This window comes from Dendropsophus ebraccatus, chromosome 8 (genome assembly GCF_027789765.1).
Source record: "Dendropsophus ebraccatus isolate aDenEbr1 chromosome 8, aDenEbr1.pat, whole genome shotgun sequence".
NCBI classification, from domain to species: domain Eukaryota; kingdom Metazoa; phylum Chordata; class Amphibia; order Anura; family Hylidae; genus Dendropsophus; species Dendropsophus ebraccatus.
The window spans coordinates 31,995,171-32,019,195 of NC_091461.1; the positions used below are offsets into that span (position 1 = coordinate 31,995,171).

Sequence of the window (24,025 nt, forward strand, 5' to 3'; positions counted from 1 at the left end):
CTGGATGCCTGATGACTGTAGAACTTTATAGAGGAAATTTTTCCCCTTTACCCTTACACTAGTTGTCCCTCTGTACAATCGATTTAAAGGAAATCTGTCGACTCCATATAAGCCGCGCTGAGCCTAGCAACGCCTCCACTTAAAGCAAGCTTTAAGACATCCTTACAACACACAGACCACTAATTTTCCATGTACATCTGAAAAATAATAGGTCAGTATGGAGAATGTGGTTATGTTAGCATAAACAGGGACCCTGTTACCAAGACAATGCCATCTAATCTATAATGTTTTAGAGCTGAAAGAGTTTAAGGGGAACTCCACGTAAGAAGAACTGTTTTCTATTAAAATTACATCATATTACATAAGTATATATTATATAAGTTATATGCATGTGTCTATATAATCTATTACCATATCTGTATGATTCTGCCACACTGGTAATTAATTGAAATCCAGGAAGTGAAAACTGGCCTCTGTGCCAATTCACATTGTCTCCTGCTCCCTCTGCTCTCCCACCTTTGAGGCATGGAATCTTTGTCTCACATTGTGTGTGTTTGCTGAGCATATAATGATGATGCAGACAGGGCGTGATGTCACAGGAGACTTGGCCCCCAATCCCATGAGTGATTCACAATCTCTCACCAGCCAGAAGCAGGTGCTGCAACTTCACTGATTGTGCAAAAGTCTGCAGTGAAATTAGGGCTGTGTCACATGTTGGAGTTTTATTGCAGTACTGCAGCGTCTTCACAAAAATAATGCAGTAACGCAATTAAATGATGGTAAACAGCACAGAGGATCAGAGCCGGCACTGCCATCCCCACCTGGACAAAAAACAAAGCATAAACAGTATATCTGATATTATCTTACACGGGATAAAGTCCTTATTGTGGGGCTCAACCTCAAAGTTCAAAGATGCTTGATCATAATATGTGCGTGCTTTACTTTATTCCAATATCTGTGTTACAGGTAGTATCACAATGAAACTGCAATGTGTGAACACAGCCTAGATGTTCTGCAACAGATTTGAGCGGGGAATGGGTAGGGTGGAGGACTGTGATGAACATCTGAGGGCAAGCAATGCATTCTGGAACCTGTAGTCCTGTGTACAACTGATAAACCAGGAAGTACAGCCATAATACAGAAAAAAACACAAAAAAAAACAAATGGATTTTTGCAGTTTCAGAACTGGGTTAGATTTTTTTTTTTTTAACCTATACCTGGAGTTCCCCTTTTAGGGTACAAACCCACTTGACGTATTTGCTGCGTGAATCAGTCTTAAAAATAAGCAGGCAAAACGCAGGTTGGCTTTATACAATTGTTCTGCGTTAAAATACGCAATTGCGTATTTTTGAAGCGTGAAGCTTGTTGTTAGCAAAGCATCAGTTGTTAACCTGTGCGAAAAACGCATGTAGCTTCACGCTTCAAAAATACGCAATTGCGTATTTTAACGCAGAACAATTGCATAAAGCCTTAAGCAGATTGATATACCATATATCTTTGTAGGAAAAGACCTAGTATAACTTGTGGATTGAAATCTCTGCTCATTTTGTGTTAAGGAGTCCAGTGGACAGTGTCATCCGATGGACTGGACTCTTTAACATGTAATTTATTGATTGAAATCGCTGATATTTCCAAACTATACAGAATCTTTTGCCATATAAAATTATTTAGATCGCTTAGGTAGCATTTTCATGGTGACTGGTTCCCTTTAAAGGAAGACAAGCTGTGCCCCCTTAGGCAAACTAAGAATTCCTGGTCTATTCCACAGGGGCCTTCCCACCATCATATGTCAATCCTGTTGATAGGGAGTCAAGGTTAATGGTGGCACAACCCCTTTCAAGGATTAAGGACAGTCCTTGGTGATGTCTGCAGCATGTAGCAATGTCTCTTTTGGTAATGAGTACTTAAAGGGAACCTGTCACCCCCCGTACCGGGGTGACAGGCTCCCGACCCCCCGTTAGAGACCCCTATACTTACCTCATCGCGCCGGGTCCCGCTTCTGGATTCGGTCGGGTCCCGGAGATCTCAGCCGCTGCAGCCCGGCGCGCGCGCTGAGAGATGAGTCCAACGCTCATAGAGAATGACAGGAGAGTCCAGCGCTCCGTCATTCTCTATGAGGGTTGGACTCATCTGTCAGCGCGCGCGCCGGGCTGCAGCGGCTGAGATCTCCGGGACCCGACCGAATCCAGAAGCGGGACCCGGCGGGATTAGGTAAGTATAGGGGTCTCTAACGGGGGGTCGGGAGCCTGTCACCCCGGCACGGGGGGTGACAGGTTCCCTTTAAAGGGTCATATATATAGCAAATACAAAAATCACATGACACAACCCAATTTTTAATAGCTTAATATTCTTGGGAGGATACATGTCATTAAAATTAATCTTTATTTTATTTTTTAATTACATTTTAGGGTACATATTTATTGAATAGTTTTGTATTATTTGGGGGGAATTAAAAACTAGGGAATAGTTTGTGTTTTTAGAATTTTGTTGTGTGAAGGTAATAACCAAAAATATTTTTTGTGGAAAAGTTTTATTTAAAGTAGTTGTTTTTTTTTTTATATACCGTATTTTCCGGTGTATAAGATGATCCTTAACTTTTCCAGTTAAAATATATATACTCGCTGTATAAAACTACCCCTCTGCCAACGCACACCAAATAAAAATTTATAAAAACCATCAGACCGCAGCGAGATCTGAGAGGCAGAGGAGGAGGTACAGTAATACCGGTAGGATACAAGGGCGGCCAGACAAGTAAAAGAAGTGGGGGTTTTTTCTGCACAGTGCCACTCTACTCGATCTTTTTTTCCATACGCCGGACGCCTGCAGCTCACTCTGCCTTTCATACAATTGCTGCATACGGCGGAGATGTGGTGGTTTTTGAGCTCCCCCCAGCATATGTGGCGACTGCAGATACTCCAGTCCGGTTCCGGAGTTCCTCAGCACCCACCCTATAAGACAACACCCTGCGTATAAAACGACCCCTGACTTTTGAGAAGATTTAAGGGTTAAAAAGTAGTCTTATACGCAGGAAAATACAGTATATATTTTGAAGAGGGTATGGTAAAAAAAAAAAAAAAAAAAAGGCAATTACCTAATGTGGTAAATCTTGGGGTTTTTTTTAAATGAAAATAACTACTTACATTCTCAATGTCTTAAGTATTTTTAATGACCACCTCACTGAACATCAGTGTGTGCCTGTATATATAATATTGCCCCTTTTAATATTGTCTAACAGGCTTATACCTATGCATGTATGTATTACACAACTGAGGAGGGGCAAGAAAGCACTAACTATATATTTTAAAGGGGTTGTCTGGGAAAACATATTTACACATTACTGATATGTACCCCACAGCATTGTTACTTGGATATTATGACAACACTGACAGTGGGGCAGGTAAGTATATATTACGGACATGTCCCCAGCAGCATTATGAAGTATACATTTTTCCAAGACAACCCCTTTTAAACATTGGTTCATGACATATCAGTGACTTTTGTATTTGCTTTCAAGTTTAGAAATAAAATTTAGTGAGCGTAGCACTTGGTTACATAGGAAGTCAGCTTTCGAATGCATGAATGATACAGCTGCCCGATGCAGAACAGTGGCTTGATATGTTTAGTTTTTGGTGTCACGTCATACAGTCAGGTAACTTGGCTGTAATGTTTATGCAACTTATTTTGTATTGTATTTATTTGTACCATTTACACAGCTGAGTGATCTCAGGCATTTTAATGGATTTCTTAGAGGAAATCCGTAGCTGCAATCTTCTAAAAGCAATACCTGACTACCTACAGCACTTACTGACAGCAGCTCCCTTTGTAGATGGTCTTTTGTGTTTTATGTTTGACATGTGGGACTGATGCTGTTGAATTGTTTGTCATGTTGGTATAAATTACAGTTTACAATTAATAAAAGGACATTTAACATCTATGGCCTGAGTGTGTGTAATATGTGTAACGCACATTACAGTATGGGATACACTAACCCTATAAGGCTGGGGGGTGAATTCTAATGATGGTAACTGCAAAGTCCATTGACTTCATTATGTCACTGGAGGGAGGGAAGCATCTGTATGAAATTCACAGTGACAGCTGGTGAGGTAGCACTAATTTAAAAAACATTTCAGGCACAGTCTGTGGTGGGAATGGAGATCTTCCAATTAGAATTGGTTGCAAAGATAGATGTAGCTTATAAGCAGGAATTGTCAAAAAAAATAAATCTGCATAATAGAGCTGTCAGGTTAAAATTTCAAATTTCCAAGCCACCAATGCAGATATGTCAAGGCCATTTAAATGCTGCTGTCAGTTTTGGCAGCAGCGTTTAAAGGGAACCAATATCAAAACTGATTTAGTTTCCTGTAGCATAGTATGAAGCGCTATTGAGCATACCAGCTTCAGTAGTAGCTTTACAGTGGTAAAAAGTAATTTTATCCTGCCACACAAGGATGGGAAAGGGGCGGCAACTGGGCAGGGAGCCTCCCGTGACTACTCATAGCTTTCTGCCTGTCAACACACAGTGCAGGGATGATTGACAGGCAGAGAGGCAACACTTGCTCTATGGCCAGAACACTCCTCAAGATCTCAGTCCCATGAACAAATGAGATTGTGATGAATTCTAGGCAGTGATCAGACAAGAACAGGCTGGCACCAGCCAGAATTCTGTAAAGATGCAGAGATCCACCATGCCAAGGGTCAACGTTTAAAGAAGTCCGGCGAAAATTTTTATTAAAGTATTATATTGCACCCCCAAAAGTTATACAATTTACCAATATACACTTATTACAGGAAGTGCACATAAAGTGCTTTTTTCCCTGCACTTACTACTGCATCAAGGCTTCACTTCCTGGATAACATGGTGATGTCTCTTCCTGAATAACATGGTGATGTCATGACCCAACTCCCAGAGCTGTGCGGGCTGTGGCTGCTGGAGAGGATGATGGCAGAGGGATGCTCAGTGTCCCTCCAGTGCCCTGTGTCCCTCAGTCTCCCTCTGCCATCATCCTCTCCAGCAGCCACAGCCCGCACAGCTCTGGGAGTTGGGTCGTGACATCACCATTTTATCCAGGAAGTGAAGCCTTGACGCCGTAGTATAGTTTAAGTATTGTATTGCCCCCCAAGAGTTATACAAACTATACTACTGCATCAAGGCTTCACTTCCTGGATAAAATGGTGATGTCACGACCCAACTCCCAGAGCTGTGTGGGCTGTGGCTGCTGGAGAGGATGATGGCAGGGGGACACTGAGGGACACAGGGCACTGGAGGGACACTGAGCATCCCTCTGCCATCATCCTCTCCAGCAGCCACAGCCCGCACAGCTCTGGGAGTTGGGTCGTGACATCACCATTTTATCCAGGAAGTGAAGCCTTGATGCAGTAGTATAGTTTGTATAACTCTTGGGGGGCAATACAATACTTAAACAAATTTTTTTTGCCAGACTTCTAATATTGAGACTTTGCATAAACTTTATGTAGTATAAAAACTTATGAAATGGTCAAAACTACCACCATAAAAGCAAACGTGAAAAAGTTGTCCGTGAACTTTTGGCCACATGTGACACTCCCACCCAATGTTAGTTTGTTGTGATGCTTTTCCTTGTTGCTATGTGCTACAAGCCAAGTTTCCCACAGCAACCAGGGCCTGGCACTAATTAAACAAGTTGCTATGGGCAACAAGACAAGGTTATGCAGCAGGTTCTAATAATAGACCAGTTAGTTATTTGGTGAAGTTTAGATCCCATCTGTTGCTCTTTGAGGGATATGCTGAACAGCCATTGTCTCCTTTAAGGGCATCCTGAGCGCTTTCATAAAGCTACGCATCCAGTTGTTCACAGAGAGATACACTGAGAATTGCTATTCATTTCCCATAGACACGTTAAGCCATTTACAGTCGTCATGGCAACCAGTCTTTTATAGCAATGCCAATGCGGTCCACCCTGAAATTCAGGTTAACAGCGGCGGCTCATTGGGGGGGGGGGGGGGGGGATGGAAAGTGAAGAAATTAGATTTAATTCTGGTTGTAAAGAATCCAGGCTATAATTTATATCTAGAACTAAAATCTCCAACTTGAAAGACAAATTTTGTTGTACGCCAAAGATTTCTGCATTGCAGCATACTGGTTTATGCTTGTCAACAATATACTGCAACATGACCGACATTAAAATGAACGGCCATCCATCGAATACAATCAATCTGGGTAAAAGTTACGTGGTCTTAGCGAGTACCCGAGTTGGTTCCTAGAGAATCCCGACCAGCAGTGCTGTGTGAATCTACACCAAATGTGAGCATACACAGACTAAGGGGGCATGCATGGATGACGTTCTACGGATCGGAATTCGTAAGTCCCAGGCATCATCATTCATTATGATGGCAGCAGCTCTGAAACTGTTGAAATCTTTGAGCTACTGTACTGACACTGTTAGGCTGGGTTCACACTGCGTTTTTTTTCATCTGTTTTTTGAAAAAACATGAAAAACTGATGCAGTTGTGTGCATCCATTTTGATCCGTTTTTCCATTGACTTCCATTATAAAAAAAAAACAGATCAAAATGGATCCGTTTTTTTTTTTGACGGACACAAAAACGTTGCTGACACTATTTTTTTTGTCCGTTAAAAAAAACGGATCCATTAAACTGATTGCAAAAATGCAGTGTGAACCCAGCCTTATACGTGTTCCTGTAGCCGATGGCAATATTAAAGTACATCAAATTGTTCATTCACAACAGAGCAAATTTGTCAGCTCACCCCCATAATGCTGGTCTCTCTTGCACCATCAGCGTCCCAGGAAGGAGCATGTGGAGAATACTCGGGCCGTATCCCGGCAAGGTGATCTAGAAAAAATGGAAATGGATCCCACAGCTCCGATAAAATGTAGAAAATTTATTGGAACATAAATAAAAAATAAAGTGAAAAAAATCACACCAATGCGTTTCGGGTATAACCCTTAATCATTGCCATCAAATTGTGCAGGCCGTATGGGTGCGACTGAGAATCAATTAAGCACAGATTTTTAGTCACACTACAGCTGCAAGACCACTACTGTCAATTATTTCTGGGCACTATTTGGAAGCAATGGACGGAATTGACAGGTCATTTTCACGGCCGTATTGAACAAGTCATTAAAAATACACTTAGTGAACATATCCTAATTGTTAGTCCCTTTCCCACTACTAAATGATTGAGGTGCAATACCAGCTGTGGCTAAAATGACAAGAATTGTGTTGTCTGTCACTTTTTATAAATTAAAAGCTGTGCAGTTAAAAAAAAAACAAAAAAACTCACCAACCACAGATTCCTGCTGCATACATAGCACTTCCTAGTGTCCCCATAGTAAATGGCTAGCTTAGCTGGGTCATTGCTACCCACTGCAGAATGACCCAGGATTCAGAAAATAAGGCTCATTTGTATCACACATAACGGGTTGAGCAAAAACAGAGCCTTTTTGTGCTTTGAGGACCAAATACTGCCTGTGTGTGTGAACCCAGCCTTATTGTCTAAAATAGCATAACAGGACACTTGAGGAACGCTCCTTCACCGGCCAGGTGAAGGAGCGTTCCTCATGTGTCCTGTTATGCTATTTTAGACAATAAAGGTGGATATATGGTGAGTGCCGCTAAGAATCTTCCTTATTACCACTACAACTAACATACCTTTCACAGTTGTAAGATTTCGAACCTCGACATTTTTGGAAATATATTTTTATTACATTTAACATCAAAAGGAAAATCATGTTTACATGAGAACATATCACTTTACTTTTACAATGACGGCTTTCGGGTTTTGTGAACAGCAAAGCGATGTCTTCATGTCCGAGAGTAAAGAATACTCAGTAAAAAGTAATAGGATCTCATAACACCATCAAAGAATGGTTACCAAATGAGGGTGACCACAGGCAGAGTGTCATGACAAGTAGTGTAATGGGGAGCCAATGATGTAGGGTGGAGAAAAACCACACAAAAAAAAAAAAAAATCACTAAAAAGGCCCAAGACACTGGAGCAACTAAAGGGGTGAGTATATGCTCCCCTAACCCCTAACATCACTAATGGTCACCACCTTGAACATTCCTTCAACTCTGTTCCGATACAGAAACCAGTCTGATACTTACCCTTTCATAGCAAAACCAATTTTAGTATTTTACCCATAGTTTAATGTGGTCTTCTCTCCATCTCCATAATATTGGTCATTTACATTTATGTGAGGGGGAGACGAGAGCACCGAAACAAAAGTCCTGCTTAACTTAAAGGGTGAATTATAATGATTAGAAAACAAAGATATTTTTCCCCCTCAGCACCACTTGTCTATGTTCTGTATTTGGTATTCCAGTTTAAAAGGGAACTGCATAGACTGGTTTAATTTTTTTTATTTTTTTTTTCAGCCTTAAAGGGGTTATCCAGCGCTACAAAAACATGGCCACTTTTCCCCCTACTGTTGTCTCCAGTTCAGGTGCAGTTTGCAATTAAGCTCTATTTACTTCAATGGAACTGAGTTTCAAAACCGCACCCAAACTGGAGACAAGAGAGGGGGAAAGTGGCCATGTTTTTGTAGCACTGGATAACCCCTTTAATAATATTATTTTACTTTGTAATATAACTATTTATTTATTTTAAGTGTAGTTCTTTATTTCTATATGTATTTTCAGTGCCTAGTAGCAATAAGGGGCGACACGGCCCCCCCTGCTGCCACCACCATTTGTGTCAGGAACTGCAGGGCTAGAAGCCATGGAGTTGCTAATCTCCTGCTTGCTGTGTTCTGACGCTGCTACACAGTGCTGAAAAGAGCAGAATTTCACGCTCCCCCCCCCCCTCCTCCCAGGGTATCTAGAGTACCCCTTTAAAATGTGCAAAAATAACGTATACTAAAAGGCCAAAGCCACCCACTGTATAAGGTATATTAGGGCCTCCCAACTCTCCCCTGACAGATGATGTCAGTGGAGGAAAAGGTTGGGTGTGATAAAGGGTCGCACTGTGAAAATCTGTTTTTGAAGGGATAAGCCGCCACCAGAGCTGTATTTCTGCAGCTTACTTAACCCACCCCCATAGACAACAAATGGACATTCTTCCATGCTTAGGCCATGTTCACACAGTGTATTGTACCGGCAGTTCCGTGACCCGGTGGGGTCATGGATCGACTGGTCTCTGCCAAGATCATCCCAGTCAGTACTGCAGTATTGGCCGGATGATCTTTCCTGCCGCAGAGTTCTGATGCGGGCGCCCGCATCACAACACTCCATAGCACACTATGAAGCAAGTGGCCAGAGCCGCACGCTTCATAGTGTTGCATTGACAGGGATTTCTGTGACCGCAACGAACATGTCAGTTGTTTGCGGCACCGCTAGGGGTCCCGGCCAGAACGTATACTATGTGCATACGCTCCAGCCGGAATACCAAAGACACCCTGCCAACGTATTTTTTAGTATTTATACAAATTTCAACAACAGCCGTATAAATACGAAAAAAATATGTTGTGTGAACATAGCCTTAATATACATGTTTATAGGGAGGTTGGGAAAGATAATGGTCTGCCTACAGTTATAAGAGATATAGGACCACCTTTAGCCCCAAAGGCACAACCCAAAAAGACAAGAGTAGCGTTGTTTCTGGAGAAAAATCAGATCCTATAGAAACGTATGAACTTAATTTTGTGTATATTTTAAAAGAATGCAATACTTTTATTGAATGAACCGAAAGCAATTCTATACTTTTATCAGAATTAGAGGTATACATCACTTTAAATAACACAAAGGAAAAAAAATCATGAACATTGCAAATAACAAATGAGCTGCAATTACATACCGCCTCTTTTCCTCTAGGCAAATGCACCACTGTATGTGATATTTAGGGAGGAAAATACATCTCAGCTTAGGATTTCGCCATTTATAGTGTCTCAACATTGTACTATACATAGCTGCACTGGGTTTAATGTTAATGGAGGGGGGTCAGTGACAGGAACTGCAGGGCTAGAAAGCCATGGAATTGGTGATCTCCTGCAAGAACACAATGATTCCTGCTAGCAGATGAGTGCATCAGGCAAATCATTTACATTGATAAGCTTGCTGATCTGGTGCCAAGGACCAAGTGAGACTGTGACAACCAAACTACTAAGGCAGTAGTATCCAATCTGTGGCCCTCAAACTAATGGGGAACTATATCTCCCCAGCACACCCTGACAATATGCTTCCTCTAAGGCAGGGATAGGAAACCTTCAGCCCTCCAGTTGTTGGAAAACTACAATTCCCATCATGCCTGGACAGCCCAAGCTTTAGCCGGAAGGCCGCAAGTTTGACACCTGTGCTCTAAGGCATGCTGGGAGCTGAAGTCCTGCATCTAGAGTTCCAGGTTGGAGACCAGAGTACATTTCACATTAATCTGATGCTTTCTTCCCCTGTATATCCTGTACAGTAGATAGCAGAGAAGGTTTTATCACATTTGTATTTCGCATCACTAAAAATAATCTAAAACTTAACACAAAGAACGTTCACAGATTTGCGCAAAACTTTAAACATTGGTTTCGACAACAACATAAAAAAGCAGTCTTGGTGGATTGACTGTATATACTAGTTCCATGGCTACGGGGGACCATGTCATGCCTGGCACATGTAATGAGACCATGGAGTCTCTTTGCTAGAGTCCATTAAAGGCTTGTGCTGGTGGCCCCATTGCAAACACAAGTTACATCTATTGGATACAATGCTAGTGTAAAAGCTGCAATCTTACCTTCCACCTTCCAAAACAGAAGTCTCACGAAAAGGCTCGCATATCTTCCATTCAACCACTTGCATATAAAATAATATTTATTAAAGAAAGCAAAAAAAAAAAAAGTTATAAATACACTGCTTTGCCTAGCCTGTAGCATGGCCCAGAGCTGCACTCACCATACTACATGTCCCAGTATCCCCTGCTGGCTCAGTGTCTGCACCAAGCTCTACTTCAGAATGTCATAGTGACAGGTCAGAAGATATCAGTGGGGGTCTGGGTTTCGAGACCACCATCGATAGCTAGAATGAAGTAGCAGAAGCCCATGGCTGCACACGCTGGGGCCCCTCTTTTCTGCACTAAACTGCTATAATGAGTCTATGGGACTTCTGGCAATTCTGTATACAGGAAGCCCCACAGATTTCCATTATAACCATGCATCACTTGCATTAGTGGTCTACAGTGGAAATGATGCGGCGCAGTGCATGCTGGCCAGCAACTGGTGGGGGTCTTGGCACCAGTACAAGCTTAAAACACGTCACTGGGATGTGTCAGGCGTTTGTCCAAATGATAAGTATTCTAAGTGTAAAGACTTCCCATTAACCAGACACTAAACTGATATAGAAAATGTTAGCTGTCTAATAGCCTCAGAGCTGCAATGGGTTGGGTCGACCATGTTCAATCACTATATTGAATATATAGGGTCTCAGGAACGGTACAGGACAAGTAATGCAATAGATTTAGAAAGATGCTTGATGTGGAATAGGATGATGTTATAGCTGGATATGCTCCTAATGTTCAAATCTGAAAACATACAGGGTCGGACAATAACATCTTTATTGTGTAGGGCAGGGATGGGGAACCTTTGGCCCTCCAGCTGTTGCAAAACTACAATTCCCATCATGCCTGGTCAGCCAAAGCGAAGCTTTGGCTGTCCAGGCATGATGGGAATTGTAGTTTTGCAACAGCTGGAGGGCCAAAGGTTCCCCATCCCTGGTGTTGGGCAACAAGATCACTGTAAAACTGCTCGGTCATACATGAACAATCTGTCAGACGCAGACAGATGTCATAAAGAGATGTCATTTGTTCATTTTTCTATCAAGACTTCTAGCAGGATGAATTAAAAAAAAAAGTTATGCAGCATTAGAAAAACACAGCTGTTTCCGCCAAAAACAGCGCCACCTTTGTCTACATTTTCTCTGTGATATTGCAGCCCAGTTCCACTGAAGTGTGTGGAGCCGAGTTGCAATACCACACATAACCTGGGGACAGTGGTGGCGCTACTTTTGGTTAAAAGCAGCATTATTTTTCTAAGCATATTAAAATGCTTCACATGCCAATCAAATAACAGATGCCAATGCATTTCAGTCAGTCATTGTCAACAGTGACTGAAATGCACAAATCAAATTGACATCCACCTCTGATCATCATGGAAAACATGTTAATATGGAGACAAAGTTACATAAGAAGACAAAAAGTATTACCTAGAAAGAATGTTTTCAATCCTTCCTTGGAGTGCTGGATGTGAGAACCCTTCATAGGATTGCAGCTATCCACCCTCCCGATATGGAGCCGTACATCAGATACAAGGAGGACACTGTAAGGCTGAGCTGCTATTTCATTTGGTTTTTATAATAATTCTTTGCTCTGCGCAAATTGTAAAAGGGGCCACAAAGGATCAAGTGGTCCTGTACGCCTCCATCTGTGGGGCAATGAAAGCCCCCCCCCCCCCCCCCCTCAGCAAGTGTCCTATAAACAAATCTGCTATGACTGCCTGGTCGGTGGAGATCCAGCCTCTCGGACTACAAGAATGAAGGCGGTTGTATTGCTGCCGTAGAACAGTTTTCTCATCGCAGTTTTCCCTGCACATTCCGCATGTTGCAGTTCCCTGCAGATGACCAGAGGCCACTGTGCATGAAGAGAATAAAGGGAACACAGCACATCACCGTGGCTATGTCCTGTTTCCCTCTAGACTAGGCCAGGTTCACACTATGTTTTTGCAATCCATTTTAAAAAAAAAAACATAAAGTGACATTTGTGAATAAAACTCATCCATTTTTTTTTATGTACGCAAAAACGTAGAGGACCGAATTTTTGTGTACATTTAAAAAGAAAAAAAAATGCGTTTTGACCAGTTTTTGATAATGGAAGTCAATGGAAAAAAACAGATCAAAACAGATGCGCACAAATGTATCCGTTTTTCAATCTGTTTTTTTTCCATCCCTTTTTTTGTAAAAACGGATTGCAAAAAAAACGTAGTGCGAGTCCAGCCTAAAGTGAAACTACATCAGTCTCAACGTCTCACCAGCCTCAAAGGGGCAAGATAGGGGCAAGCTGCCAAAGGCCGCATCAATAATTTGGGCCTTATAGAAATAATGACAAGTTTCCTTTAAAGATTCTTGCAAACTAAGTAGTGATGACTGGGTAAGGACTGGAGAATGTACGCACCTAACTGCATGGTTCCTACTAGAAGAATATATTGAAGATACTTCCTAGGGTAACATAAGGTTTCATTAAAGGGGTTATCCAGCGCTACAGAAACATGGCCACTTTTCCTCCCTCTTGTCCTCAGCTCAGGTGTGGTTTGCAATTAAGCTCCATTTACTTCAATAGAACAGAGTTTGAAACCCCACCCAATCTGGAGCCAAGAGAGGGGGAAAAGTAGCCATGTTTTTGTAGTGCTGGATAACCCTTTTAAGAACATAGTTGTAAGCTTAACTCCCTCCCAACTCTTTCAGAGCTTTGTTATGGGCTTCTCATCCAGCAAACCAATTTCGCACCTTGTACTGGCAGGGACACCAAAGTGTCTGGGTGTCTAGTCTAGCCAATTTCCCTGACCTTGTTTATAGGCTCTCTCATTGGTCAGGGTAGCTACCTATAGAGACTGTTTTCTTTCTTCCGGAGGAAAGCTAGTATACACTAGAACACTAATGAATTGTATGAAAAGATTTCCTTGAAATGACTCCTGTCCACAAAAAGACGACAATGCTGCGTCAAGCCTGCCCATGCATTCCCTTCAGTCTTAGTAGGGAAAAAGCACATGCCGCACAATAATGGAAACACTAGCAATCCAGCACAATACATAACAGAGGTCAGGAACAGTAAGTCATCACCTGCGTCCAAGTAATATAGCACAAGTCAATGTAGGAACTTGGACAGATAATCTCGTGTGACACCGATGCCACCAACGTCAGAAACATTGTCATTTGGCTGCAAAATGAAATAAAATCCCTCTCTTTATTCTCTATAGATAAGCCACTGTGCAAGTGTTGAAAATATAAAAAGGAGCATCAGAAACTTCAGTTTATTCTTCCATATAGGGGACATCCTACTGTTCTGGATACAATACACTAAGGGCTTTAAAACCAGCATGTGAGATGCAAAATAAATGGGATGGTTTAGAGCAATGAGCAGAGATCTCCTGCCGGCCACCCATTCCTGAAAGTACTTATCCTGCCATACAAAAGTGCTTTATCGTGTACTGTAGAAAAAAAAACCTTAAAGGTTATAGCAGCAGCGGCGGCGGCTTGTTGCAAACTCCCAGGACTGTGCGATGGCAGAGTCACTGTGACACAGTAGAATTTGCCGATGACACTTTATGACACGCAAGTGTTTAAGAGCTTTATACTTCCTCTGGTTCGGGGTTGTTGAGGATCTTCCGATGGGCCTGACGCAAGTACTGCTGCTGCTTGAAATACACCTTGAAAGCTCCCTTTATGGCAACAAAAGCAATGCCACCCTGAAAGACAAGACGGACGGTGGTAAGGAGGAAGCTGCGGCAATAAATACAGACACAAGGGCACAAGGCTTTGCTGTGGTGCTGCTGCATCTCACACACACATAGCACAAAGCATAAAGAAATGGAGGCTTACAGGCCAAACAGCTGCCAACGGTACCACATGATAACGCCAACCACATTTAAGTGATAGGTCCCTTTTACTTGGCCTGATGCAAGCAGAATGTCAGCGCCGATCACGAGATTGGCACCAGGTTGCAGAGCCTTTACAATCTGTCCAAGGGTTCAGCTGTTTATTAGGAAGCAGCCATGTTTTTCTAATGCTGGACAATCCCTTGAAGCCAATTTTATATAAAGGCAATGATGGATGGAAGAATGTCTGCCAGTCCACAGACATAACTGTGCAATAAACTCCATACATATATCCCAAACATGGACTTGATCTTAAGGCTACACTATGGACCCCATCTTCTAGTGATCATAAAAAAAGCCACAGGGCGGGGTGCATAAATGATAGCTGGATTGTTTGTGTGGCCCTCTACTTCCATCATTTGTCAGCCGCACATCTGCTATTTACACAGGGAGATAAAAGATTTGGGTGATGTCAGTATTGGTGCAGTGTGATGTTGGGTTATACAGGTGGAGCAGTATTTATTGGTGCACTATGGTGCTGCTCTGGGATATTATCTACACTATATGGTGGCCTAAGAACAAAAAGTTTGAGAAGCCCTGACATAGAAGACCCTTACCAGAATTGTCCTTTGCAGGTTGGAATTAACACTGCTGAACATCAGCTTGCCAACTATTGTAGCAATGGTGGGAAAGACTAAAGCTCCACATAGTATGCGAGTAGCAGAGACATGATCTGCAAGAGGGTTAGCTTCAGCGGGCACCCGAGGCACTGGACATCCAATTCCTATATGGAATAATAATGCAAAGAAAATCATCAAATGACACAGACTGAGAAATTTCGGCAAATACCTGCCCTGCTCTATTAGTAGATCACCTTACTCTGTACAAAAAGGAGATCCTGACTATGGTACTATACGGTGCGTCTTGGAGCGTGTGCCAAAATCTACCTGGAAATTGCTCTCTGGCTTATTTTGTTAACCTTTAATACTATCTTACCTGGAAATATGCTGTTGAGTATCTGCAGCTTGTTGGAGTATTTTCGCCACAGTCTGAGCACATAATCTTCCCAGCGGATCATTTTGCCTAGGATCAGCATAACGGGGATGGTGGGAAGGCCAATGAGCAAAAACAGGGGGTCAGCCCGTTCCATAACATCTAGGCCTTCCTTGTGGCCAACGACCTGAAAAATAAAAAATAAAAATAAGCATTGTAGAATGTAGAATGCTATAGTATACATGTGTATATGTATAGTATACACAAATAAGGAAGGTCGATTTTTCAGTATACATTGACATTAAAGGGGTTTTCCTGCCAAAATCGTTGGTTATGTCTCCATGTTAAATAAAAAATAGAGATGGCCCACTTACCTCCCCCAGTCACTGTGAGATCTTCTGGTCCTGGCTACAGTTCTGTTTTACTTCCTTAATATTTATATAAGCAGGAAGTGCCCAGTGATTGGCTGAGCAGAAATGACACATCAACAGGACAGGTGATGGCACAGTGCCATGGTAGGTTAAGTATGCCCTCTATGCCAAAGTATTATACTTGCCCAAAAAAAAGCCTTTTAATGAAAACATATATTATGAAAGTGTTTAATATAACTGTATACAGAAGCGCTCAAGACACAAAAATAACTAAATAAAAACTTGGGTGGGAAACATCCAAGTCAATAACATAAAAAACCCTAAAAAAGCCAAAGCCTGGTAAGTGTTGGTGCATAGGTTACAGGAATTGTCCATGTAATATAGGAGATGTGATCCATTATAGTGATCCTACATGGTTCTATCTATCAGACCTGTAATACCTCCATGTATCCGTCACCTGCAGAACAGCCCGGAACCCCTAAGGCTTTATATGACAGTCTCTGTATACTTAGTACCAAGTGGTGGATTGAAACCATTATGGGAAACCAAAGGAAAAACCTTTAGGAGATGGTGCCAATACTAACGCTGTAAAGGTTAAAGTGACATTTCTAACAAAGGTCACACAAAACAGATAAAGTAGTGGTGTACTTCGGGTCAGACACATAACCAATAACCACCATAAATAGGTCAAAGGGAAAAGCCATGAATGTACTAAATGAAATGTAAAGCCGCCTTAGCAGCTTAGCCACAAGGGAAGCGTGTTGATCCCCTCGCCATCCTCCTGGCGCACCAGCTTCATGTGGTCACCATGATGACAGGTGCAGGAGCCTGACATGACACACACAGTAATGCAGCCAGCGGCTCTAAGGGCTTGATACCAGGACGGATTTATATTTAAAAGTAATAAATTGGTGACGGCTCGGAGCTGAAGCGGATATATCATCCCTTGCCTCTTCCTACAATCATTTGTTTTGTTCAGATAGTAATACCAAGCAGAGAAAATTTTGGTGAGCTAAGACACTGCCTATAGCCCCCGCTGTCCATTGCTGATCCACCTCTCCAATTCATTTATCAGAGGATCAGTAGGCTCTCATACACCTTATGCCATCATCCAAACCCATTGCCAGTGGCCGATTTAGCGGACTTTAGTATAGAGTATGTGCACCTTTAAAGGAGAAGTCCAGTGAAAATTTATTTAAGAATTGTATTGCCCCCCAAAAGTTATACAAATTATTAATATACACTTATTACAGGAAATGCTTATAAAGTCGTTTTTCCCTGCACTTACTACTGCATTAAGGCTTCACTTCCTGGATAACATGGTGATGTCACTTCCTGGATAACATGGTGATGTCACACCCCGACTCCCAGAGCTGTGCGGGCTGTGGCTGCTGGAGAGGATGATGGCAGAGGGATGCTCAGTGTCCCCCCAGTGCCGTGTCCCCCAGTGTCCCGCTGCCATCATCCTCTCCAGCAGCCACAGCCCGCACAGATCTGGGAGTCGGGGTGTGACATCACCATGTTATCCAGGAAGTGACATCACCATGTTATCCAGGAAGTGAAGCCTTGACGTAGTAGTAGTAGTAAGTGCAGGGAAAAACGACTTTATAAGCATTTCCTGTAATAAGTGTATATTGGTAAGTGTATATTGGTAATTTGTATAACTTTTGGGGGGGAATACAATTCTTAAATAAAAATTTCAGACGGACTTCTCCTTTAAGGAAAGGGGGGGTTACCACATGTCTGATACCATGCCCCCATTCACCTATGGCTGCACTATGTTTCCCAGTATTACTGGCAAAATTGAAAAATGCACAGGGACACGGTTATTGGCCACATGCATTCACTGGTCTTATTCCAATTTAGGAGGTACTATCACTTACTTTAGGAATGGAAACTTAAGAGGGGATCGCGTCATCTTGACGAATCCTTACCACATCCCTATTTAGAGCATGTGGTTGTAATGGATAGCGCTCCCATACTTGTGGCCCATCCTTTGCAAGCTAAAACCATGAACAAGACGTGAGTTCTTGCTGACTTAAAGGGGTATTCCAAGAATTTTTATTTTTTTTTCATGTCCTCATCTCTGGGGGCAACCTCTTTACCTTCCTTGCTCCTGAAGCAGATTCGTACACACCTTGGCATTCCCCTTTAATCCATCATATAGTACAAGATCAACCATCCCTTTGATCAGCTACATGTAATGCACTATTTCCAGTCTAGCACCAGTGCAAAACAAGCAGCTAGCAGCAAACCCCCCAACAACATGGAGTCATACAGCCTATAGACAACGCAGAGCAATAAACATTTCCAATATCCCAACGTCTAATGATTGTTTTCGAGCCGTGGAGGTTTGAGGAAGGAATATGTGAAACCTGAAATGCGTTGTACACTTGCACGGCAGCACATATGGCGCTGTTGTCAGGACGTATAATGAAGCACCGGAGAGCCTTAAATACTTAATGGGCTGCCAGAACCCAACAAAGCATCAGGAAAACAACAACTCTGCCTCCTCTCTCCCCTCGCTGTGGTCTTTGTGAGTAATCGCTTATATATTCCGTATGCAAATACACACAACAGGAGCGCAGAGAGGCTGGCACCGAATCAAAGTCAACATTGACACAATTATCATGGATGTTAATTAACAATGAGAATCGCTCTTAACATTTGCTTTTTATATTTTCATTACTCATTAGCGGGAGAGGAAGGGAACAAAGGAAATTTATGGTTTTATGGTTCATTGCTTCAATTTGGAGCTATAGAAGCAAAAGCATGAGCCGTTCTCAATAGTCAGGAGCCTGCGGCATGAAGAGATTTCCAGGTACCAACGTCCTTGATGCCACAAGCAAAGCACAGCAGCCAAACTTCTACTATAGAACATGTGACGCTACAAGGAGACATCACAGATCTCATCCAGACAGTGACTACCCGCAAGGAAGAACTACCGCATGGAAGTCTGATTTTGTTATATACATTGCTTACATTTTACATTTATTGAATGGATTAAAAATAATAAATAAAAAAGACAAAGAAAAAAAAACCACACATGCTACATAAATAAATACTAATAAAAAAGTGAAGTGTTAAGACAGTTGTATAGCAGCTGGTGTACTGAGTGTACGGCAGTACGTCCATCTAATGAGCTAAGTGCTGGTGGACGCACATGTTCAGTCTCCCCACAGGCTGCTCTCTGCAGATTGATCATCTGGTTACTGCAGGATAGCCACTTTCAGGACTGTCACTTACATCCTTTAACGTACATCCATAATGGCATCCTCTTTTTTGTTAAATTTTTTTTTTTTTCTTTTAAATTAAATGATGTCAGAAACATATAGATTTGATTTTACTTCTATTTAAAGATCTCAAGTCTTTCAGTACTTATCAGCTGCTGAATACACCACTTCCTGCAGGACATTCTTTCCAGTCTGACACAGTGCTCTCTGCTGCCACCTCTGTTTGGGACAGGAACTGTCAAGAGCAGTGGCAAATCCCCATAGTAAACCTCTCCTGCTCTAGACAGTTCTTGACATGGACAGAGGTGGCAGCAGAGAGCACTGTGCCAGACTGGAAACAAAAAAAACCACTTCCTGTAGGGCATACAGCAGCTGATAAGTACTAGAAGGCTTGAGAATGGTAAATAGAAATGGATTACAAATCTGTATAACTTTGTAACACCAGTCGATTTAAAAAGAAATATTTTTTGCTGGAATACCCTTTTAAGCTAGAGACAGATGCTCAAAGGGCTGTGGTATATTTATATATGGCACATGTTTAACCATTATATGCTCCATACACACCCTGTAAAGCTGGTGCTGTTCGATAATTCTGTAATCCTTCAGAACCCTTAAAGTATCACTGTTGTTTAAATTTTTTTGCAGAAATCAATAGTACAGGAGATTTTAAGAAACGTTGTAATTGGGTTCATTAGCCAAAAAATGCATTTTTATCATCAAAAAGCAGTTTGAAGCTCTCCCCTCTGTTATCATGGTTCTCTTATGGAGAGGGAGGGGTTGAGGGAGATGAGGCACCAAAACAGGACAACAAAGAGTTAATTTACAGCTACATCAACCGGGCACATCAACCGGGCTATCTCCTCAGTCAACACTGACTGAAATCAACTCTTTGACCTCTGAATACGGCTTTCACACAGGTCCTGCTGTGTAATACTTTGTTCTCTGCTGGCGACTAATCTCCCTCTTCCCCCCTCCCCTCTCCATAGGTTACACAGGGCTGACTTCGAGACTTCCTGCAGATAATGGCATATTTGCTTAATAAACCCAATTACAAAGTTTATTAAAATAGCCTGGACTATTGATTTCTGCAAAAAAAAAAAAAGTGACACTTCAACCTCGCTGATCTTGGTGCTAATGGTTGTTTTACTGATCCTAACAGGAGAGAGTAAGAACACTGCTCCTCTGGGTAAGTAATGGCTTCTTCCCTTTGCTGGCATACAAAGTAATGACTTGTCCGAGTCCCAAAGCCTGTCTGGCCACACTCCATGGCCCGCACAGCTGTCTACAAATCTACTCATCTATGATTATACCCATAAAAAGCAAACATCTGCAGCTAATACTATAGGGATATACAGTGACTACATCTGCAGCTAATACTATAGGGATATACAGTGACTACATCTGCAGCTAATACTATAGGGATATACAGTGACTACATCTGCTCGCAATAACACCAGAGGCTGGTAATTAAAATGCACCCTGGTGGCAAAAACAGCTAAGGGCGGCCGTCTGTATGCTGCTGCTGCTACTACTAGCGAGGAGGAGTAAAAAAATAAGATGATCTCATACGCTGCACTTTTCATATGAAGACAGATCTATAAGATACAAAACAGAATTAGTTTGCAGCCAAAGTTGCACCTTAAGACAATGTCACTTGCCTGCATGACAGTCACTGCCCCGTAAGTGACAGCTGTCCAGTAGATGGAACCCACCATTATACCAGCGGCAGCAAATGGACAGGCTTTGGATATCAGTCTGTCTGCGAGGTCCAACATATATACAACCGGACCTGCAGGAGAAGACACAGAAAATAATGTTAAAAACACAGCATCTTCGACTCAAAAGACTCTCTTTTATAACTTTTTTTTTTGTTGTTTAAAAAGTCTTTATTATCACATCAAGAAAAATTTTTGTACAAAAACAAGTTATCACATTTTTCTTTTACAAAATTCCCCCCCCCCCTCCCCAGGTGGACCCTTGATACTCAAACCAGGGAGAGCCAGCTTTTCATATCCTGTTATTCACTCCCACTGTCTTCCTCCACTATTCTCTTGCTCTTTCCCATACCTTTTCATACTTGACATACTGTTTTACCAAGTTCCCACTCTTAGTATTTCATTTGAATTCCAACTCCGTACGATCATGAGTCTTGCCACAAACAATCTCCTACCCAAGATTTCCTTCTTTTTGCTATCTATTCCCACTAACTGTGAATCATCCCCCAGTATTATCAATGTCGGATACGGTATTATTTTATAGTCCAGTTCTTCCTCTATTGCCTTTATTGTTTCCCTCCAAAATTTTTCCAGGGCCGTACATGTCCAAAAAATATGCAACCAATCTCCTACTCTTTCCCCACACCTTGCACAGTCCGCTGTGGTTTTTTTTGCATATTTTTTCCAAAAACATTGGGGTATAATATATATATATATAATCGGTACAGAATATGAAGCTGTATTATCTGGTGATTTTGGTTTACCTATACTTTCTTAACATTTTTTAGTATATTCTCCCATTGCCCCTCAGACATTTTACCTAATTCATTCTCCCATTTCCCCCTACATCCCATTTCCCTTATCCCCTGGGTCCCATCCATTAATTTCCCATATATTCGTGATACCCCTTTTTTAATACCCATACCCCTATTTAGTACCCATACCCCTATTTAGTACCCATACCCCTATTTAGGAGGGATATTATTTCCGGGGTTGCTTCCACCATAAATCAATCTTTATTCTCAGTGTCCCCGACGGCATGCTTCAGCTGTTCATATTCATACCACTCTTTCCCCTCTAAACCAAACTCTTCCCTTAGATGCTGCCATGTTTTCAATTTCCCATCTAGAAAAGCATCTCTCACTCTACTAATCCCTGCTTTTTAAAGGTTTTTAAGAGCTCCTAGTTTATATATTTCCCTTAGTCTATTGTTATACCATATGGGGGTATTATCTATAGCATTTTTAATCCCCAATAGCTTTTTAAAACTCTTCCATAACTTTACTAACATATATACCGCAGGGTATTTGCTCCATTCTGGCCCCTCTAGAGCTCCTCCTTCTAATATCTCAATCATACCATCATAGACCCTACCTAATTTTCCCTCTAAATGTCTATACAGTTCCACTCCCCCCCTATTCCATAAATAATTTAACTGCGCCGCCAAAAAATACAGCCTCATATCCGGCAACCCCCCTCCCCCCTCTCCTTTAGGTAGGCAAAGAAATTTTTGTCGCAATCTCACTCTTTTCCGTCCCCAAATCAGTTTGTTTAACATTACTTCTATTTTTTTTTAAGGTATTCTCCTCTATCCACAATGGAGTGGCACAGAATATATACAGTAGCTTGGGCAGGATTATTGTTTGAGCAAGCATGACTCTATCCGCTTTGGAGTATACAAATTTTATCCATATATCTACTTTATCATTTATAGTTTTCAGTACTTTATATGTGTTATTTTCATGGAATTCACTGATCTTTCCTGACATCTCTATCCCTAGATATCTAAAACTTTCTCCTTGCTTCAGCACTCTCATCTTCCCATATCTCTCTCCTCCTTCCCCAACCGGGTCCTCTAGTATAGGCAACAAAATGGATTTGTCCCAGTTGATTTTTAACCCCGAAAAAATTCCATATCTCTCTATCACATTCACTACATACTTAACAGTCATCTCTGGCTTACTAAGAAAAAGCAAAGTATCATCCGCAAACAGGCTGATTTTGTCATTCACTCCTTTTACCCCAAACCCCTGAATCTTCTCATCACCTCTAATCATTATTGCTAGCGGCTCGAGTGCCAAAATAAACAATAACGGAGAGAGAGGACACCCCTGCCGTGTACCTCTTCTTAACTCAAAGTACCCTGATCGAACCCCATTCACCATTACACATGATTTTACATCTCTGTATAAAAGTTTTACCTTCCCTACAAAGTCATCCCCCAACCCAAACCGCTCCATCACCTTCCATAGGAACTCCCACTCCACCCTGTCAAAGGCCTTCTCCGCGTCCAATGACAGGATGGAGTGGGAAACCCCCCTGTCAGCCATCTGCATATTATGAAAAACCCGTCCGATGTTACGCATAATCGTTCTCCCTGGCACAAAGCCTCCCTGGTCCTCATGCACTAACTCTGGTATCACTTTTTTTAAACGGTTTGCCAATACTCTAGCATACAGCTTGACATCAACGTTCAAAAGCGATATTGGCCTATATGCTCCGGCCTCCTGTAGATCTTTACCTTCTTTGGGTATGAGTGTTATACTCGCCTCTCTTATGGATTCAGGCAATTGGTCCGTTTCCAACGCCCCTCTCATTACCCTACATAGCGCCGGTATCATTACCTCTCCATACCTCCTATACACCTCGAAAGGTAACCCATCTCCTCCTGTGGAGGTATTCCCCTTCACTTCCTTCAAAGCGTTCTCAAATTCCCAAATCTGCAGTGGGGCCCCCAATTATTCTCTCTGATCTTCAGATATTACTGGCATTTCTACCGCCTTCAGGTACCTCTCCATTTCCTCTGATATTGTCCTATTCTCTGATCTATACAACCCCTCATAGTATCTTACAAACTCTTCCCTGATCTCACTCTGCACACTGGTCAGCTTCCCGTTCCTATCTTATTACCGATATCCCTTTCCTGGGCTCTTGGTTCTCTATTATAGCCATAATTCTTTTACTGGGCTTCCCTCCACTTAAATACTTCTCTTTTCCCATAAAGAAGATTTCATTCCTAGCTTTTTCTTCTAACATTTTGTTATACTCATCCTGCACCTGTAACCACTCCCTCTTCTTTTCCTCACATAGGTCCTCCTGATATTTTTTCTCCGCTCTCACCACCCTACTCTCCAACTCAATTCCTTCCCTTCT

The 24,025-nt window shown here is 42.0% G+C and overlaps 1 protein-coding gene across 3 annotated transcripts in view; it reads right to left on the bottom strand.

Annotated features, from left to right (window-relative positions):
• Positions 1 to 13,910: 13,910 nt before the first annotated feature.
• Positions 13,911 to 24,025, bottom strand: part of MARCHF5 (membrane associated ring-CH-type finger 5) — a 43,535-nt gene continuing 33,420 nt past the window's right edge. For all 3 annotated transcript variants that reach the window (XM_069978999.1, XM_069979000.1, XM_069979001.1), the window contains 4 exons: positions 20,816 to 20,946; positions 15,557 to 15,740; positions 15,178 to 15,344; positions 13,911 to 14,431 (listed from right to left, as the gene is read on the bottom strand). In XM_069978999.1, the coding sequence (XP_069835100.1) occupies positions 14,315 to 14,431; positions 15,178 to 15,344; positions 15,557 to 15,740; positions 20,816 to 20,946 (599 nt within the window). In that variant the 3' untranslated portion in view covers positions 13,911 to 14,314. The remainder of the gene's footprint in view (positions 14,432 to 15,177; positions 15,345 to 15,556; positions 15,741 to 20,815; positions 20,947 to 24,025) is intronic.